The sequence below is a fragment of the Camponotus vicinus genome, unplaced genomic scaffold (assembly GCF_025532165.1).
Source record: "Camponotus vicinus isolate PSW18456_S1 unplaced genomic scaffold, iyCamVici1.0 SCAF_1, whole genome shotgun sequence".
Classification (NCBI taxonomy): domain Eukaryota; kingdom Metazoa; phylum Arthropoda; class Insecta; order Hymenoptera; family Formicidae; genus Camponotus; species Camponotus vicinus.
In genome coordinates, this window is record NW_028141945.1 from 28,483,677 (window position 1) to 28,501,603 (window position 17,927).

A 17,927-nucleotide genomic window follows, 5' to 3' on the forward strand; every position below is an offset into this window, starting at 1 on the left:
TGCCTCAGGGAGGGAGTCTTTCCTTCCCCCTGGAAGGAGGCGAGACTGGTCCTCCTCCCTAAGGGGGGAAGGGACCCCGCGGAGCCATCGGCCTACCGGCCTCTCTGTTTGCTGGATGAGGTCGGTAAGCTGATGGAGAGAATCGTGGTGGGGCGGCTCAATGAGCACCTGAGCGGGAGTGGGGGACTCAACGCGCGACAATTTAGGTTCCGGGCGGGCCGGTCGACCATCGACGCAGTCGATGATCTGCGGGCCTGCTCGGAACGGATGATCCAGGGGGGGGTGGCGTTGGCTGTGTCCTTGGACATAGTCAACGCCTTTAATACTCTCCCGTGGGATAAGGTGGACGCGGGTCTTCGGGCACACGGGGTCCCCGGATATCTGGTCAGGATGGTCCGGGCCTACTTCGTGGGTAGAGGGATAGTCTTTCGTGACGCGGGGGGGGGGGAGTTGAGAAGGCGGAAGATCCTTTGCGGGGTTCCACAGGGGTCCGTCTTGGGGCCCCTGTTATGGAACTTCGCGTACGACGAGATCTTGGGGAGAGTCCTTCTCCCCGGCTGCCACGTCATCTGTTACGCAGATGACACTCTTGTGGTAGCTGGGGGGAGGAACTGGGAGGACGCGATCGTGAGAGGGAATATTGCGGTGGCCGGGGTGGTCGGAGGTATTAAAGGCCTGGGTCTGGGGGTGGCCCCTCGGAAGACATAAGCTATCATCTTTCATGATGGCTCCCGAGGGACTCCCCCCAGACTACCCCTGACGGTAGACGGACACAGGGTCGAGGTGGGGACACGGATGAAGTATCTGGGTTTCCACCTCAACGGTAGATGGGAGTTCGGGGAGCACTTTGCTCAGCTGGCCCCCAAAATGGGAGGGGGGTGGCAGCCTCACTCTCGAGGCTGCTGCCCAACCTTGGGGGGCCAGACGGCCGTGTCCGCAAATTGTACGTGGGCACGGTCGGTTCGGTGGCCCTTTATGGGGCTCCGATCTGAGCGGGTGCGGCCTCGAGGTCCAGGAGGATTAGGGGTTTCCTGCAAGGGACACATAGGCCCATCGTACTGAGGGCCGCCCGTGCATACCGTACAGTGTCGTATGCGGCGGCGGCGTTGTTAGCTGGGGCTCCTGTCCTGGAGCTTCTGGCTCAGGGCCAGTCAATGACGTACTGGCAAGTCCGGGAGCTCCGGGAGAGGGGATTACCGATGGGTCCGACGGCGAAGAATGCCATCAGACGCCAGGTGGTGGACTCGATCCTCGTGGACTGGCGGAGACTACTGTCTGGGCCGGCCTACGAGGAACAGAGTTGTGAGGGCGATTTTGCCGGTCTTCGCGCAATGGGTGGGGAGAGACTGGGGGCAGATGACTTTCAGGGTGGCGCAGGTGCTGACCGGACACGGGTGTTTCGGTCAGTACCTGTGCCGCATTGGGAGGGAGATGTCCCCGGGGTGCCATCACTGTGGAGAGGACCGGGACACGGCGCAGCACACCCTCGAGGCGTGTGTGGCCTAGGGGGTACAGCGCCGTGCCCTGGTCCATGTTATAGGTGAGGACCTCTCCTTGGTGGCAGTCGTCAGGGCCATGACGGAGACGGAGGAGTCCTGGAGGGCGGTAGCTTGCTACTGCGAGACCGTCATGACGGCGAAGGAGGAGTCCGGAAGGGAGAGGAGAGAGAGGAGAAGGATGCCTCCTCCTCCACCACGGGCACAGGGCCCCAGGAGGGTGTTGCGGGGGAGAAGGAGGCTGCCAGGGCCTCTGGCCCCACCACGGAACCCACCCTGAGGAGGAAGAAAGGAAGTACCCTATAGGCAGAGCGGAGGGGCAAGAGGGTTTCCGGGGACCGGAGAGCCTCAGCTTTAGTATGGCCCTCCCTGCAGTGTCCCCACCTCCCGCCCCCCCCTTACGGCACAAGAAGAGACCCCGCCACCGGGGGCCACGGCGAGCCAACAGTGGAAGAAGTCCCGCCACTAGGGGCTGCAGCAAGAGGGGAACAGGCGTGGAGCGGGGAAACTCCCGCCTGCATTTCCCCCATGGATGGTACCGGGAGTGGAGGTGTCCCCCCCCCCGGTAACTACAGAAGGTAAGGCGGTGAGGGGGTCGCGGAAGAATGCTTCGGCGTACCCATGGCCTCCCTCGTAAAACTGCGGTGGAGGACACCCGCAGGGGTTTTAGCCGGTAGGAGTCCGGCATAACCTCCTCTCCCTCCCCGGGGAGAGGAGGTATCCATGAGGATTTCCCCTGCGCAACAAAAAAAAATCTTGTGCAGTTTCTGCTGTCAATTTGCCATCAGGTTGCATGCGCAGATTCTGCTCGGTTTATGTCGACAATTTGTTGACAGGTTATGTTTTACAGATTCTGTCGCCAAAACAAAAGCTTAATGCGGACACAGATAACTACGGTTCTGGTGTGGGATTCTGATCACAGACATCTATACTATATGCTAGACCGCTAACTTGCGTCGAATACATGTCCACGAAATTTATGTACTATTCTCACGCATGCGTAACGTTGGTGAACAGCAGTCACGTTTGTGATTGGTGATGTTATGTACAATGTACATAAGTATGTAATTTGTGTATAAACTTACAGTTGAATATAAGTTATTTTTAAATAATATATAATGTTCTTCGTTTTTAATTAAAATTTATTACAGCCTTTAAAGATAAAATATATCAAAATATATTTAAAAGGTATATGATATAATTAAAATCAAGATTAAAAATATATATAGAAGATTAAAAATATATAAAAATTAAAAATATATGTATATAACATTTATATATATATTTATATTTATTTTATTACAAAATTAAAAGTTTATAATAATGTAAAAAGTTCAAGATTTAAGGTGAAAACTTAAATATTAGCTGGTTACCAGTGTCCACCATATTAGTTTTCCACCAATATTACGCATGCGCGACCGCCATATTACATGGTTTTCGGGGATACATTTTATGTACAAAATCAATGGGAGTTAGCGATCTAGTTATAGTATAGATATCTGTGATTCTGATCGAATTTGCTGCCAATCTGCTGCCAATCTGCTGCCAACCTACTAACATTTTGCTTACTGGGAAGTTGCATATTCTAAAAGAACTTTATGAAAATGTGAAACAACAGCTCAAGCTTGAGACTATGTTTATCGCAATTCTTCAAGTGGAAATGAATATAATTTTGCAATAATTATAAAGAGATTATAGAGCCAACGAACTGATTACATGGAAGGAAGAAACGATATTGTGCGCGAACGTATTTTCACAAGTGGTCGACATGGCAATGGTATATTAAGAAACGCAGACGTACTTAAAATTAACAAGATACTAAAAGAAATTATAGTACAAAATCTTTATAAGCATAAATAAGTTCTCGATAAATTTTAGTTGACATTGTTAAAGTATGTTAATTTTATTTTTGTATTAATTACGTGCAAGTTATTGATCATATGATTATCATTTTATTATCATTTTGTTTTTGTTTATAAAAAGAATCTATAAAAATAGAGTACAAATTTTTAGTTCTTATAGATTTTATTTTCATTTTTGTTTATGTTTTTGTCTAACAAAGTCTAATAAGTATAAATAAAGTAATGTACAAAATTAGTCAATATGTATTATATATACATATTATACACATATTCAAAAAATAATGAATAAAAGAATATATTTTTAATAATCAATAAAGTAAAAATTTTAATTTTTTCAGTTATGTTCATTTATTTACAATTTAATGCAATATTTTATATATATATATATATATATATATATATTGAGAATAAAAATTTTAACTGTTGTATACTTTTGTTACAAACACGAATATTATATAAATATCAAATTCTTTAATTAATTCCATGCAAAATTAATCAAAATGTTCTTTAGTTTTGCTTGAAATTAATTAAATAATTTAATATTTATAGTATTTGTGTTTGTAACAAGCAATAATTAAAACTTTTATTCGCAATATATATATATATATACACTCACCCGCAAAAAAAGCGGTACACCTAAAATTTGAGAAAATTTCATCAAATTTTAAATGATCATAACTTGGTAAATAATGATGATAAAAATATGTTTAAAAAAACAAAATGAAGGCTGTAATGTCCACTTTAGGAATATTTAAGTGGCAATTATGCTCAGCCATTGTTTTCAAAATGGCGGATAAGGAAGTGAAAGGATGTAAAATTGATTATTAAAGGATCGAGTTTGGGACGGTGCACGGCGTAAATCAGGTAACGCAGCCCAATGAGACCAAATGCTCGTGAAAGTGTGGAGTGTTATCTTTAAAATGTTTTTTTACCGAGCTCGATACGATGATTTTTCGCTGAGTTATTCCGAATTTAATTAAAAACGCTCTTTTTTCTTCTTCAATTTGCAGCTCAGCGAATAATTATCGTATCGAGCTCGGTAAAAAAGCATTGTAAAGGTGATACTCCACACTTTCACATGCATTTCGTCCCATTGGGCTGCGATACCTGATTCACGCCACGCACTGGAGCAAAGCGGGAACCTTTATTTATCGGTTTTGTATGCTTTCATTTATCCGCTATTTTGAAAAAAAATGGTTGCACATAATTTCAATTTAATTTAGGTGTGTGTGTGTGTGTGCTCGTTTGTATACCACAAGGATAAGGACCCCGTGGTTCGTCAGCTCCACAGTATTTAAAGACTCCAAACCCTCCTTGTGGCGTGTGTGTGTGTGTGTGTGTGTGTGTGTGTGTGTGTGCTCGTTTGTATACCACAAGGATAAGGACCCCGTGGTTCGTCAGCTCCACAGTATTTAAAGACTCCAAACCTTCCTTGTGGCGTGTGTGTGTGTGTGTGTGTGTGTGTGTGTGTGTGCTCGTTTGTATACCACAAGGATAAGGACCCCGTGGTTCGTCAGCTCCACAGTATTTAAAGACTCCAAACCCTCCTTGTGGCGTGTGTGTGTGTGTGTGTGTGTGTATGTGTGTACGGGCGCACGCATGTGTGTATTAATAGTGGGTATGACCTCCTCGTGTGCGTATTACCTCATTCATACGATCAGGCATACTCTGTATTAGTCTTTTTATTTCATCCTGCGTAATTGCATCCCATGCATTTTGAAGAACTCTTTGAAGTTCTTGCAGTGACTGAGGTGCAGGTACGTGATTTCGTACTTTCTTGCCGAGATTGTCCCACAAATGCTCAATAGGATTTAAATCCGGACTACTTGCTGGCCAAACAAGTCGATTTATGCCAACTTCATCGAGGAAATCAAACACTCTTCTCGCAGTGTGTGGTCGAGCATTGTCTTGCATAAACAAGAAGTTCTCTCCGATAAAGGGTGCATACGGAACAACATACGGAAGGAGTATGTCTTCCACGTATACATCTGCGTTCATGTTCCTGTCAAAAAAGTGCAAATCTGTATGAGCGTCCGCTGAAATACCTGCCCAAACCATCACAGAGCCTCCATTGTAGCTGTACCTTTCACTTACAGTACAATCTGCAAATCGTTCTCCACGACGACGATAAACTCGTTCTCGTCCATCTGGAGAATAGAGACAAAAACGAGATTCATCGCTAAAGAGTACTTTGCCCCAGTCTGCGTAATTCCAGTCTCTATGCGCAACTGCAAAATTGAGTCGAGCTACGCGATGACGACCTGTAAGAAAAGGTACAGCCGCTGGCCTGCGCGAAAACAGATTTTGTTCCGCTAATCTTCTCCGAACGGTGTCAACGGATACATTGCAATTGTGGACATCCCTTAAATTGTTTCGAATTTGAACAGCTGTTCGATGTCTGTCTCTTAATGAATTTAAAACAATAAATCGGTCATCGTTTTCATTGGTACGTCGAGGGCGCCCAGAACCAGGCCTCCTCTTGAAAGAATTGGTGTCTAAGTACCTGGCATAAGCACGTTGCACAGTTGACACTGACAGATCAAGTGCCTCAGCAACGTATCTTCGACTTCTGCCATCTTCAATTAAAGCAACAACTTGAGCAGCTTTTTCTGGAGTTATCGTTGCCATAATCGAGAAGTAATTTCGAGAAGAAGTAATTAATTATGGTTTCAATAGATGAAGTCGCAAGGAGCAACGCGTCTAGAGAGCTAGCAAATCAATTGCATAACTTGTACTATAGTCTTTCAATGTTTTTTCCGTTTGAGACGTGCTTATGCCAGGTACATTGAAAGACTATAGTACAAGTTATGCGATTGATTTGCTAGCTCTCTAGACGCGTTGCTCCTTGCGACTTCATCTATTGAAACCATAATTAATTACTTCTCGATTATGGCAACGATAACTCCAGAAAAAGCTGCTCAAGTTGTTGCTTTAATTGAAGATGGCAGAAGTCGAAGATACGTTGCTGAGGCACTTGATCTGTCAGTGTCAACTGTGCAACGTGCTTATGCCAGGTACTTAGACACCAATTCTTTCAAGAGGAGGCCTGGTTCTGGGCGCCCTCGACGTACCAATGAAAACGATGACCGATTTATTGTTTTAAATTCATTAAGAGACAGACATCGAACAGCTGTTCAAATTCGAAACAATTTAAGGGATGTCCACAATTGCAATGTATCCGTTGACACCGTTCGGAGAAGATTAGCGGAACAAAATCTGTTTTCGCGCAGGCCAGCGGCTGTACCTTTTCTTACAGGTCGTCATCGCGTAGCTCGACTCAATTTTGCAGTTGCGCATAGAGACTGGAATTACGCAGACTGGGGCAAAGTACTCTTTAGCGATGAATCTCGTTTTTGTCTCTATTCTCCAGATGGACGAGAACGAGTTTATCGTCGTCGTGGAGAACGATTTGCAGATTGTACTGTAAGTGAAAGGTACAGCTACAATGGAGGCTCTGTGATGGTTTGGGCAGGTATTTCAGCGGACGCTCATACAGATTTGCACTTTTTTGACAGGAACATGAACGCAGATGTATACGTGGAAGACATACTCCTTCCGTATGTTGTTCCGTATGCACCCTTTATCGGAGAGAACTTCTTGTTTATGCAAGACAATGCTCGACCACACACTGCGAGAAGAGTGTTTGATTTCCTCGATGAAGTTGGCATAAATCGACTTGTTTGGCCAGCAAGTAGTCCGGATTTAAATCCCATTGAGCATTTGTGGGACAATCTCGGCAAGAAAGTACGAAATCACGTACCTGCACCTCAGTCACTGCAAGAACTTCAAAGAGTTCTTCAAAATGCATGGGATGCAATTACGCAGGATGAAATAAAAAGACTAATACAGAGTATGCCTGATCGTATGAATGAGGTAATACGCACACGAGGAGGTCATACCCACTATTAATACACACATGCGTGCGCCCGTACACACATACACACACACACACACACACGCCACAAGGAGGGTTTGGAGTCTATAAATACTGTGGAGCTGACGAACCACGGGGTCCTTATCCTTGTGGTATACAAACGAGCACACACACACACACACACACACACACACACGCCACAAGGAGGGTTTGGAGTCTTTAAATACTGTGGAGCTGACGAACCACGGGGTCCTTATCCTTGTGGTATACAAACGAGCACACACACACACACACACACACACACACACACACACGCCACAAGGAGGGTTTGGAGTCTTTAAATACTGTGGAGCTGACGAACCACGGGGTCCTTATCCTTGTGGTATACAAACGAGCACACACACACACACACACCTAAATTAAATTGAAATTATGTGCAACCATTTTTTTTCAAAATAGCGGATAAATGAAAGCATACAAAACCGATAAATAAAGGTTCCCGCTTTGCTCCAGTGCGTGGCGTGAATCAGGTATCGCAGCCCAATGGGACGAAATGCATGTGAAAGTGTGGAGTATCACCTTTACAATGCTTTTTTACCGAGCTCGATACGATAATTATTCGCTGAGCTGCAAATTGAAGAAGAAAAAAGAGCGTTTTTAATTAAATTCGGAATAACTCAGCGAAAAATCATCGTATCGAGCTCGGTAAAAAAACATTTTAAAGATAATACTCCACACTTTCACGAGCATTTGGTCTCATTGGGCTGCGTTACCTGATTTACGCCGTGCACCGTCCCAAACTCGATCCTTTAATAATCAATTTTACATCCTTTCACTTCCTTATCCGCCATTTTGAAAACAATGGCTGAGCATAATTGCCACTTAAATATTCTTAAAGTGGACATTACAGCCTTCATTTTGTTTTTTTAAACATATTTTTATCATCATTATTTACCAAGTTATGATCATTTAAAATTTGATGAAATTTTCTCAAATTTTAGGTGTACCGCTTTTTTTGCGGGTGAGTGTATATATATATATATATACAGGGCGATCCTGAAAAACGTTATGTCTTTAAAATGACGTATTCCTGACACCATTCTAAGACAATTTTTCCTTTACCAAAATTTGATTTGAAGCGTAGTTTTTGAATTATGAGCAAAAATAGTTAGTAAATCACGCGTCGGGTACAGAAGGCAGGCAGGAGCGGCGCGACGTGCCGCGAGCGCGGGCGCAGCTGACCGCCCGACGGGTGATTATCACCACATGAGTCGCTAACTATTTTATCTTATAACATAAAATTATGCTTTAAATAAAATTTTGGTAAAGAAGAAAATGTTTTAGAATTACGTCAGAAATACGTGTTCCTTAAAATAACGTTATTTTAATAATGAAAAGTTGTTCCGGATCGCCGGCCGTCCGACGTTGCAATCAGCTGATTGCTACACGCGATGTGTGTATGGCGGAGTGTGTGCGTAAGAGAGAGAGAGAGAGAGAGAGAGAGAGAGAGAGAGAGAGAGAAAGAGAGAGAGAGGGAGGGTAGGAGGGACAGACATTCATACACACGCACGCACTTTTTTTCTCGCTCTCTTTCTCTCTTTTACGCAACACTCGTACACTCTCTCATTCAGCCTCTCACTCACACTCTCTCGGACACTCACTCACTCACTCACCTGCTTACTCACTTGCTCACTCTCCTTGTAGCAGCGTAGCGAATCTTCATGCTATGTATTGTTGTTATCTGCTGCACGGTTATGATTGCTAGAGATGCGCGACACATCGAAATTTTTTCGATTATTAGTCTCACACTCGATTGACACAATACAGATTACACGATAACGAGTTTACTGTTTATTCACTCACTATTGATTTATCGATACCAAAAATTACTTTCAAAGAAACGCGAATGCAAACAGCACATGACTCGACGCGAAGCGACGGACCGCGGAGACTGCGCGACCACAAGAGTTATGTTGCCAGAAACGCGACACGCGACATCTAACAAATGACTTGCGCGTGGCGCGTGATTGACGCGAGATAAGACGAACGATCGGCTAAAACCTTCGCATTGCGAATGCGGTAGAAAACATGAAACGTATAATGACATACTTAAAAAATTAATTATTTATTATAAATAATAACTATTTCTAATTATAATAAATAATTATTATTTTAAAAAGCATGTGTTGTACGTTATTACGTTTTCGAAATTATTGCATTCACGATGCGAAGATTTAAGTCAATCGCAAGAATAATGTAATTAAAATTACATTTGGAAAAATTTATTTTTATTCTGCTCACAATGAAATGTTCCAACATGAAAATGTATTGGTCGCTCTGAAAAGAGCGGATTAACTAAAAAAAATTTTAAAGCAGATGCTCAAAATGCCCGCCATCCATCCTAATGCAAGCTCTCATGCGTTTTAATAAGTTTCTTTCGACGTTTTCCATTATTTCTTCGTCAATATTCCAAATAGAGAATCGTAATCTTGTCTCCAGATCTTCAACATCTTCGGGAAGCGTTTTATAAATTACTTCCTTGCAGTATCCCCATAAGAAAAAATCTAGAGGATTGAGATCCGGAGATCTTGCGGGCCAACGTATCGGGCCGTACCGACCCATCCAGCGTCCGGGAAAATTCTCGTTTAAGTAATTCGTAACGATCCTGGCGTTGTGTGGCCCAGCACCGTCTTGTTGGAAGATAATATCGTTTCTTTCAAATAATGGCACATCTTCTAAGAAATGTGGTAGATTTTCTGTTAATAAATCGACGTAGGTTCTTCCAGTTAAAATATCTGGAAGAATAACTGGACCAAGTATTTCAGTGCCCATTATTCCAGCCCATACATTAATCTTCCGAGTTTGAAAATTTCGAAATCGCGTGACTCTGGGATTTTCTTCGCTCCAAAAGTGCATATTATGCACATTAAAAATTCCTTCTTGTGTGAATAGCGATTCATCGCTGAATATCACACGAGAGGAATATCTGGGATCTCGATCGACGTTTCGCAGAAAATTTTCGCAAAACGTTCGTCTTGCAGGGTAATCTGCTGGTCGTAAATGCTGCACGCGTGTATAATGAAACGCGTGCAACTTTTCTTCTTTTAATATTCTTTGTACGGTTGTATAGGATAAATCATGTTTTCGAGCAACTACCCGAATACTTGTTTCGGGATTATCCTCGAAAGTACGTATGACTCTCTCCGTGTTCCGTACATTTCTAACATCGCGATTTCTCCCAGCGTCGTGTTTGTTCGGCAGGACACTGCCAGTATCATACAGTCTTTGAGCTGCTCTAAGTATGACGTTACCCGATGGATGTCTTCGGTTTGGATATAATTCGGCGTATCTTCTTGCAGCAGGGTTTTGCTGCCCGTGACACTCGCCAAGTGCCATCAGCATGTCATAATATTCTTGACTTGTGTACGCTGCCATATCTTCTTCGCGCTTATTGATAATCGCTGATAATCGCAGGCTTATTGATTGCATCATCGATCGTGCCTCTAATTTATACGATCTTCGCTGGGGGTCTATGCCCCTCCTCGCCTCCCGCGACCAATCACTAATTAGCGTCCGCGACATTCGCGATTGATGTTAGAAATGTACGGAACACGGAGAGAGTCATACGTACTTTCGAGGATAATCCCGAAACAAGTATTCGGGTAGTTGCTCGAGAACATGATTTATCCTATACAACCGTACAAAGAATATTAAAAGAAGAAAAGTTGCACGCGTTTCATTATACACGCGTGCAGCATTTACGACCAGCAGATTACCCTGCAAGACGAACGTTTTGCGAAAATTTTCTGCGAAACGTCGATCGAGATCCCAGATATTCCTCTCGTGTGATATTCAGCGATGAATCGCTATTCACACAAGAAGGAATTTTTAATGTGCATAATATGCACTTTTGGAGCGAAGAAAATCCCAGAGCCACGCGATTTCGAAATTTTCAAACTCGGAAGATTAATGTATGGGCTGGAATAATGGGCACTGAAGTACTTGGTCCAGTTATTCTTCCAGATATTTTAACTGGAAGAACCTACGTCGACTTATTAACAGAAAATCTACCACATTTCTTAGAAGATGTGCCATTATTTGAAAGAAACGATATTATCTTCCAACAAGACGGTGCTGGGCCACACAACGCCAGGATCGTTACGAATTACTTAAACGAGAATTTTCCCGGACGCTGGATGGGTCGGTACGGCCCGATACGTTGGCCCGCAAGATCTCCGGATCTCAATCCTCTAGATTTTTTCTTATGGGGATACTGCAAGGAAGTAATTTATAAAACGCTTCCCGAAGATATTGAAGATCTGGAGACAAGATTACGATTCTCTATTTGGAATATTGACGAAGAAATAATGGAAAACGTCGAAAGAAACTTATTAAAACGCATGAGAGCTTGCATTAGGATGGATGGCGGGCATTTTGAGCATCTGCTTTAAAATTTTTTTTAGTCAATCCGCTCTTTTCAGAGCGACCAATACATTTTCACGTTGGAACATTTCATTGTGAGCAGAATAAAAATAAATTTTTCCAAATGTAATTTTAATTACATTATTCTTGCGATTGACTTAAATCTTCGCATCGTGAATGCAATAATTTCGAAAACGTAATAACGTACAACACATGCTTTTTAAAATAATAATTATTTATTATAATTAGAAATAGTTATTATTTATAATAAATAATTAATTTTTTAAGTATGTCATTATACGTTTCATGTTTTCTACCGCATTCGCAATGCGAAGGTTTTAGCCGATCGTTCGTCTTATCTCGCGTCAATCACGCGCCACGCGCAAGTCATTTGTTAGATGTCGCGTGTCGCGTTTCTGGCAACATAACTCTTGTGGTCGCGCAGTCTCCGCGGTCCGTCGCTTCGCGTCGAGTCATGTGCTGTTTGCATTCGCGTTTCTTTGAAAGTAATTTTTGGTATCGATAAATCAATAGTGAGTGAATAAACAGTAAACTCGTTATCGTGTAATGTGTATTGTGTCAATCGAGTGTGAGACTAATAATCGAAAAAATTTCGATGTGTCGCGCATCTCTAGCAATCATAACCGTGCAGCAGATAACAACAATACATAGCATGAAGATTCGCTACGCTGCTACAAGGAGAGTGAGCAAGTGAGTAAGCAGGTGAGTGAGTGGGTGAGTGTCCGAGAGAGTGTGAGTGAGAGACTGAATGAGAGAGTGTACGAGTGTTGCGTAAAAGAGAGAAAGAGAGCGAGAAAAAAAGTGCGTGCGTGTGTATGAATGTCTGTCCCTCCTACCCTCCCTCTCTCTCTCTTTCTCTCTCTCTCTCTCTCTCTCTCTCTCTCTCTTACGCACACACTCCGCCATACACACATCGCGTGTAGCAATCAGCTGATTGCAACGTCGGACGGCCGGCGATCCGGAACAACTTTTCATTATTAAAATAACGTTATTTTAAGGAACACGTATTTCTGACGTAATTCTAAAACATTTTCTTCTTTACCAAAATTTTATTTAAAGCATAATTTTATGTTATAAGATAAAATAGTTAGCGACTCATGTGGTGATAATCACCCGTCGGGCGGTCAGCTGCGCCCGCGCTCGCGGCACGCCGCGCCGCTCCTGCCTGCCTTCTGTACCCGACGCGTGATTTACTAACTATTTTTGCTTATAATTCAAAAACTACGCTTCAAATCAAATTTTGGTAAAGGAAAAATTGTCTTAGAATGGTGTCAGGAATACGTCATTTTACAGACATAACGTTTTTCAGGATCGCCCTGTATATATATATATATATATATATTATATAACTATTCAGTAACAAAAGTATATAAAAGTTTTATAACACAATTCTATAATTTACATTATAGTTATATAACTTTTAACGAATTTTTATACATGTTATGTATTATATAATTTTTAAGAAAGTTATATAACATGTAATTTACGTGTTACATTAATGTTACATAGCTGTAATATATATGTAACGGAGCACCTTTCCCGACGTCGCGGATCGGCTCGCCGGAGTCAGGGTTCGGGAGAAAGGGAGGCTCAGGCTCGCAGAACTACACGTGTTAATTAAGAACAAACCATTTATTCTGTAATCCTTAAAACTAAGTTTCACAAACAGGTGTATTTCTAAGCGGACGCGTACAACTAGAGATTGCGGACGCAAGATCTTTACACGCTGGTCGCGTACAGTTCGTGACAGACACGGATTTCTCGCAACGAACGTAAGATGTGCACAGGGTGGTCGCGTACAGCACGCGGCGGCTCGGGCGCGACGAATGTACGAACACAAACCTTAATCTAGTGACGCGGGATGTGTACAGAGCACATCTATACTATAACTAGATCGCTAACTCCCATTGATTTTGTACATAAAATGTGTCCCCGAAAACCATGTAATATGGCGGTCGCGCATGCGTAATATTAGTGGAAAACTAATATGGTGGACACTTGTAGCCAGCTAATATTTAAGTTTTCACCTTAAAACTTTGTACTTTTTACATTATAAACTTTTAATTTTGTAATAAAATAAATATAAATATATAAGTAGTTAGCACTAAGCCGGTTCTAACGCAGGGATCTCAAGGGAGGTGAGGGGCGAGGGGATCTCAGCGGTGCGGGGGAATGACGTCACGCAGGATGGAGGGGGATGACGTCACGCGGGTTCTAACTCAGGTCCTATCAGGGATGACGTCACGCGGGACGGAGGGAATTTCGGTGGCGCGGGGGCTGCGGGGCGGGGGACGCACGTATAAACAAAAATGGCGGTATTCCTATGAAGAAGATTTTGGGTCTCTCTCTCTCGCTCTCTCTCTTTATCCCTTTATATTTCTATCCCTCTCTCTCTCTCCCTCTCTATCCCTCTATCTCTCTATCTATCTCTTTATCCCTTTTATCTCTCTTTCTCTCTGTATTATCGCAAGTATACAATATTAGTCATAAACTTATATTTTGAGATATTTCGGGGTCCGACGTTTTCGAGCAATCTGTGAATCATAGCGAGATAACACATTTTTGAGATATTATACAATATTACCAGTTAACAAACAATATAAATAGAAGTTTTCTTTGAAGGATTGTGTGGATGGAAATGCGTGCGAAGAAATTACGTCATGATTTTGTTACAATTAAAAAAATATATATAATTTATTTATAAATGTGTGTGTTTAATAAAAAGTATACAATATAAAAAATAATAATAATAATATATAAAATAGACCGTCGGGCTATGTTGGGGAAGCCGTTTCTGAAAACAGAAGAAAACATACGCATTTCATTAGTTTAAATTATTTTTAAATAATTTATTTTAAAATACTTTTGATATATAATAAATTAAGGTACTTACAATGTTATCCATCATCTATTTTAATTTGTGCAAATAGGGCACATGTTGCAGGCCAATATTTGATTCAAAGATCTTCTGCACCCTTTGCATGACATATTTTCCAAATGAACATAAGCTATGGTTCTATGTTCTCGAACAGCACTAGTTTCTTCATACTGATCCGGTGCTTCTAGAAAGCATTCGGTACAAAATTTTGATCCATTTTTCATGTAGTAATAGGAAATGCAACATATCTTTGTTGCTTGGTTGTATGTCATTATTTCAGATATGCTTAAATCTCGCTGTTTCTTTTGTAACCGTTCATCAAGAATATCGACACTATTGTCACTATCATAATCACTGTCCTTCGCCAAGGGTTCTATATCAGATCCATCATCTTCCATCTCTCTCCTCTCTCTCTCCTCTCTCTCTATCTCCATCCGCTCCGCCACAACTGGATCCATCCAATAATCGTAATCATCATCCGTATCGTCGTCGATGATAATTACGTTTTCTTCAGCCACCGTATCATCGTCGATGATAATTACGTTTTCTTCAGCCATTGCACAAGACTACCGAAACACAGAAGAGCAACGAAAGAAATGATACTCTAGTGCAGCAGACCACCGAAACACAGAAGAGCAACGAAAGAAATGATACTCTAGTGCAGCAGAGTCCTCTTCATTATATTTTTTTAACATACACAATATAAATAGAAGTATTCTTTGAAGGATTGGGCGGATTGAAATACGTAGATAACAACACATTTTTGAGATATTTCGGGGTCCGATGTTTTCGAGCAATCTGTGAATCATAGCGAGATAGCAACACATTTTTGAGATATTTCGGGGTCCGACGTTTTCGAGCAATCTATGAATCATAGCGAGATAACAACACATTTTCAACCCTAGGTTCAGTTACAAAAGAATTTTTCTTTTGTGCCTCCAACAATCTCTGAATATCCCTCTCTCTTTCTCTCTTTATCCCTTTTATCTCTCTCTGTCATCTCTGTATTATCGCAAGTATACAATATTACCAGTTAACAAACAATATAAATAGAAATATTCTTTGAAGGATTGGGTGGATGGAAATGCGTGCGAAGAAATTGCGTCATGATTTTGACTTAAAACTCTTTATTTATGTTTTATATATTTTTCTTACGTACTATGGACTAAGAACTAAAGCTGCCAGTTCGCAATCGACGAGTTGATGCTTGTTGAAAGCAGCACTCGCGCGTATTACATTTGATATTTCTTTCGGATTTATTACAGTGGACGCGATATTGGAGAATTGCGTAAACTTGACATCAACTGTTTGGATAATTTTATCCAAACGATCAAAAGTTACATCTATGCAGTGATCGAGATCGAACATACGATGTAACGTCGATTCGACCATCATCAAGCATACGTTTGAAGATTCGAGACTTATGAGTTTGACGTCGTTAATCGTACGAACTCTCACTGTTAGCGGTCCAACGCTTATGAAATTGAAGTCATCTTTAGAGTCGTTCCGAAGGAAATTTTGAATATTACGACGTTGCTCGTAGAGTCCCTTCCACGTTTCGAGAGATAATATCAGTTCCTTTCCTCGATGATCTCCTATGGCAATCTCCACGTAACTCGGTGGACCCACGTTGATACCAATGTCGAGGAATTTGAATCCCGTAGCTGTCAATGCGTATCGTCTACCTAGTATACGAACCGCACGACGTTCCAACGAAATGCTACAGAAAAATTAAAATTAAATAATAGTAATACAATTTGTAAAAATATAAAAATAGAAAGAAGTTAAACGAAAAACTTACTCGTCACATTTGTTCTCAAACGATGGAGTTTTATCACGACTCGATACGTAATTATTCACGCGTCTTCCGACGCCGCTGCCGCTGCTGCTTCTTTCGACGTAGTACATTTCTCTGGGAGTTATGAAAAGTGAACCACGAGAGCGGTGTTAACGCGACACTGATCGTATAAGAAATAACCGAGTATAGATGACGCTCATCTTCCAAAAGTATAATGTGGTGGGGGAATTAATACTTCTAACGTTTTGAGTTTTAGGAGAAGGGGAGATAACGCTCAGACAAAAAATTCTTAGAAACGCATGGAAAGGTTTAGGGAGGGGAAATAAGAGATAAAACATATTAATGTTTACATATTTTATTTTCTTACAATTCTTTCTGGCGTTGCGACCACCAGTTAAATATTTTAAATACATTTTGTAATGCACAATTCTTAACATGTTTTCCACATCGCATACTATTGGTAATATCTAATTTATTTAGAGAATCAATATCTTCATAGTCAGCATCCAAAGTTTCAATAATATAGCCGTTTCCCACATCGCCTAGTATATCGGTCAACCATTTTCGCTTTTCAAGTCCTTTAACGTACACGACAGACGATTCTTCTTCTTCTTCTTCGTGTATCGTACCAACGATAGCTGTTGTAATTACACGCTGAGCCAAGCCATACGGAACGTTTCCGTCTTCCCATTGTAATCCGTGATGATTTCTAATCACCCATGAGACTTGACATCGCTCAGATTTTGTTAGCACGCTCCACGGTACAGGACTTGCGAAAAAATAATGCGAGAGAACATATCCCTTCCTCAGAACCGCAGCTTCCTTCACGACAAAATTTCTCCCAACAATAAATCCTTGCAGATCCACAAACGTTGGTATAGACATGACGAGATCTCTCTCTCTCTCTCTCTCTCTCTCTCTCTTTCTCTCTTCGATACGTCAGTCGAGAGGAATGGCAAACTCTAAAATCATCTCGCAGCACTTTGATTTATATCCTCCTCCTCCTCCTCCTCCCCTCTCTTGTGTCGATGTTATCGCTTAGGTGATTTTGCGTACAACGTTGGTCAACGGATTGTACTGGATCACACGATCGTGTATGATGAGACAGTACGCAGTGGTATTCGCCGGCACGTTCTCCTTACATTCGAATTCCAATCTCACATCCACCGTTGCGCTCTTGACCGATTCGTTTTGTCGAGAACAATCGATAATCACGAACGGACCGAGTTGTTGAAACGTATAGACGGAGAGACTCGGCTCGAGATACTCGTATCCGTAATAGTTCTTGCAGAAGCGCGCGTACGTGTCGTACAGAATGGACCATCTGCTTTTATCGAAATCCAGGTTCATATCGTCGTACGGATAACATTCCGAGTTCAGATAGAGTTTCACATTGATCAATTTGCAGTCGTCGAATTGAGATACATTCTTAGACAAGGCATTCTTCCGGCCTGTTTGCAGGGCGAAGACAACGTAGCGTGGTTTCTCCAGCTGAGTCGCGGTCTTAATGGCCCACGAATGCTTGGTTGTAAGCTGCAATAGCGGATACTCGTACAGATCCCACGAGCGAAAACCC

The 17,927-nt window shown here is 42.0% G+C and overlaps 1 protein-coding gene across 1 annotated transcript; it reads right to left on the minus strand.

Moving 5' to 3' along the window:
- Positions 1 to 14,683: 14,683 nt before the first annotated feature.
- LOC145967997 (uncharacterized) lies at positions 14,684 to 16,532 on the minus strand. Its single transcript, XM_083093192.1, has 3 exons — positions 16,355 to 16,532; positions 15,895 to 16,273; positions 14,684 to 14,737 (listed from the first exon to the last, which is right to left on the minus strand). Exons 1-3 carry the CDS (start codon positions 16,459 to 16,461, stop codon positions 14,684 to 14,686), a joined length of 540 nt encoding a protein of 179 aa, XP_082949318.1. The 5' UTR covers positions 16,462 to 16,532.
- Positions 16,533 to 17,927: the final 1,395 nt, after the last annotated feature.

Excerpts from the sequence above, each read along its gene's own strand:
- LOC145967997 (XM_083093192.1), bottom strand. The coding sequence starts at position 16,461 with ATGTACTACGTCGAAAGAAGCAGCAGCGGCAGCGGCGTCGGAAGACGC. Across the intron at positions 16,274-16,354 it reads TTTGAGAACAAATGTGACGA|CATTTCGTTGGAACGTCGTG; the intron begins GTAAGTTTTTCG and ends ATTTTTCTGTAG. Across the intron at positions 14,738-15,894 it reads ATCTCGATCACTGCATAGAT|AAGCACCGGATCAGTATGAA; the intron begins GTAACTTTTGAT and ends AATGCTTTCTAG.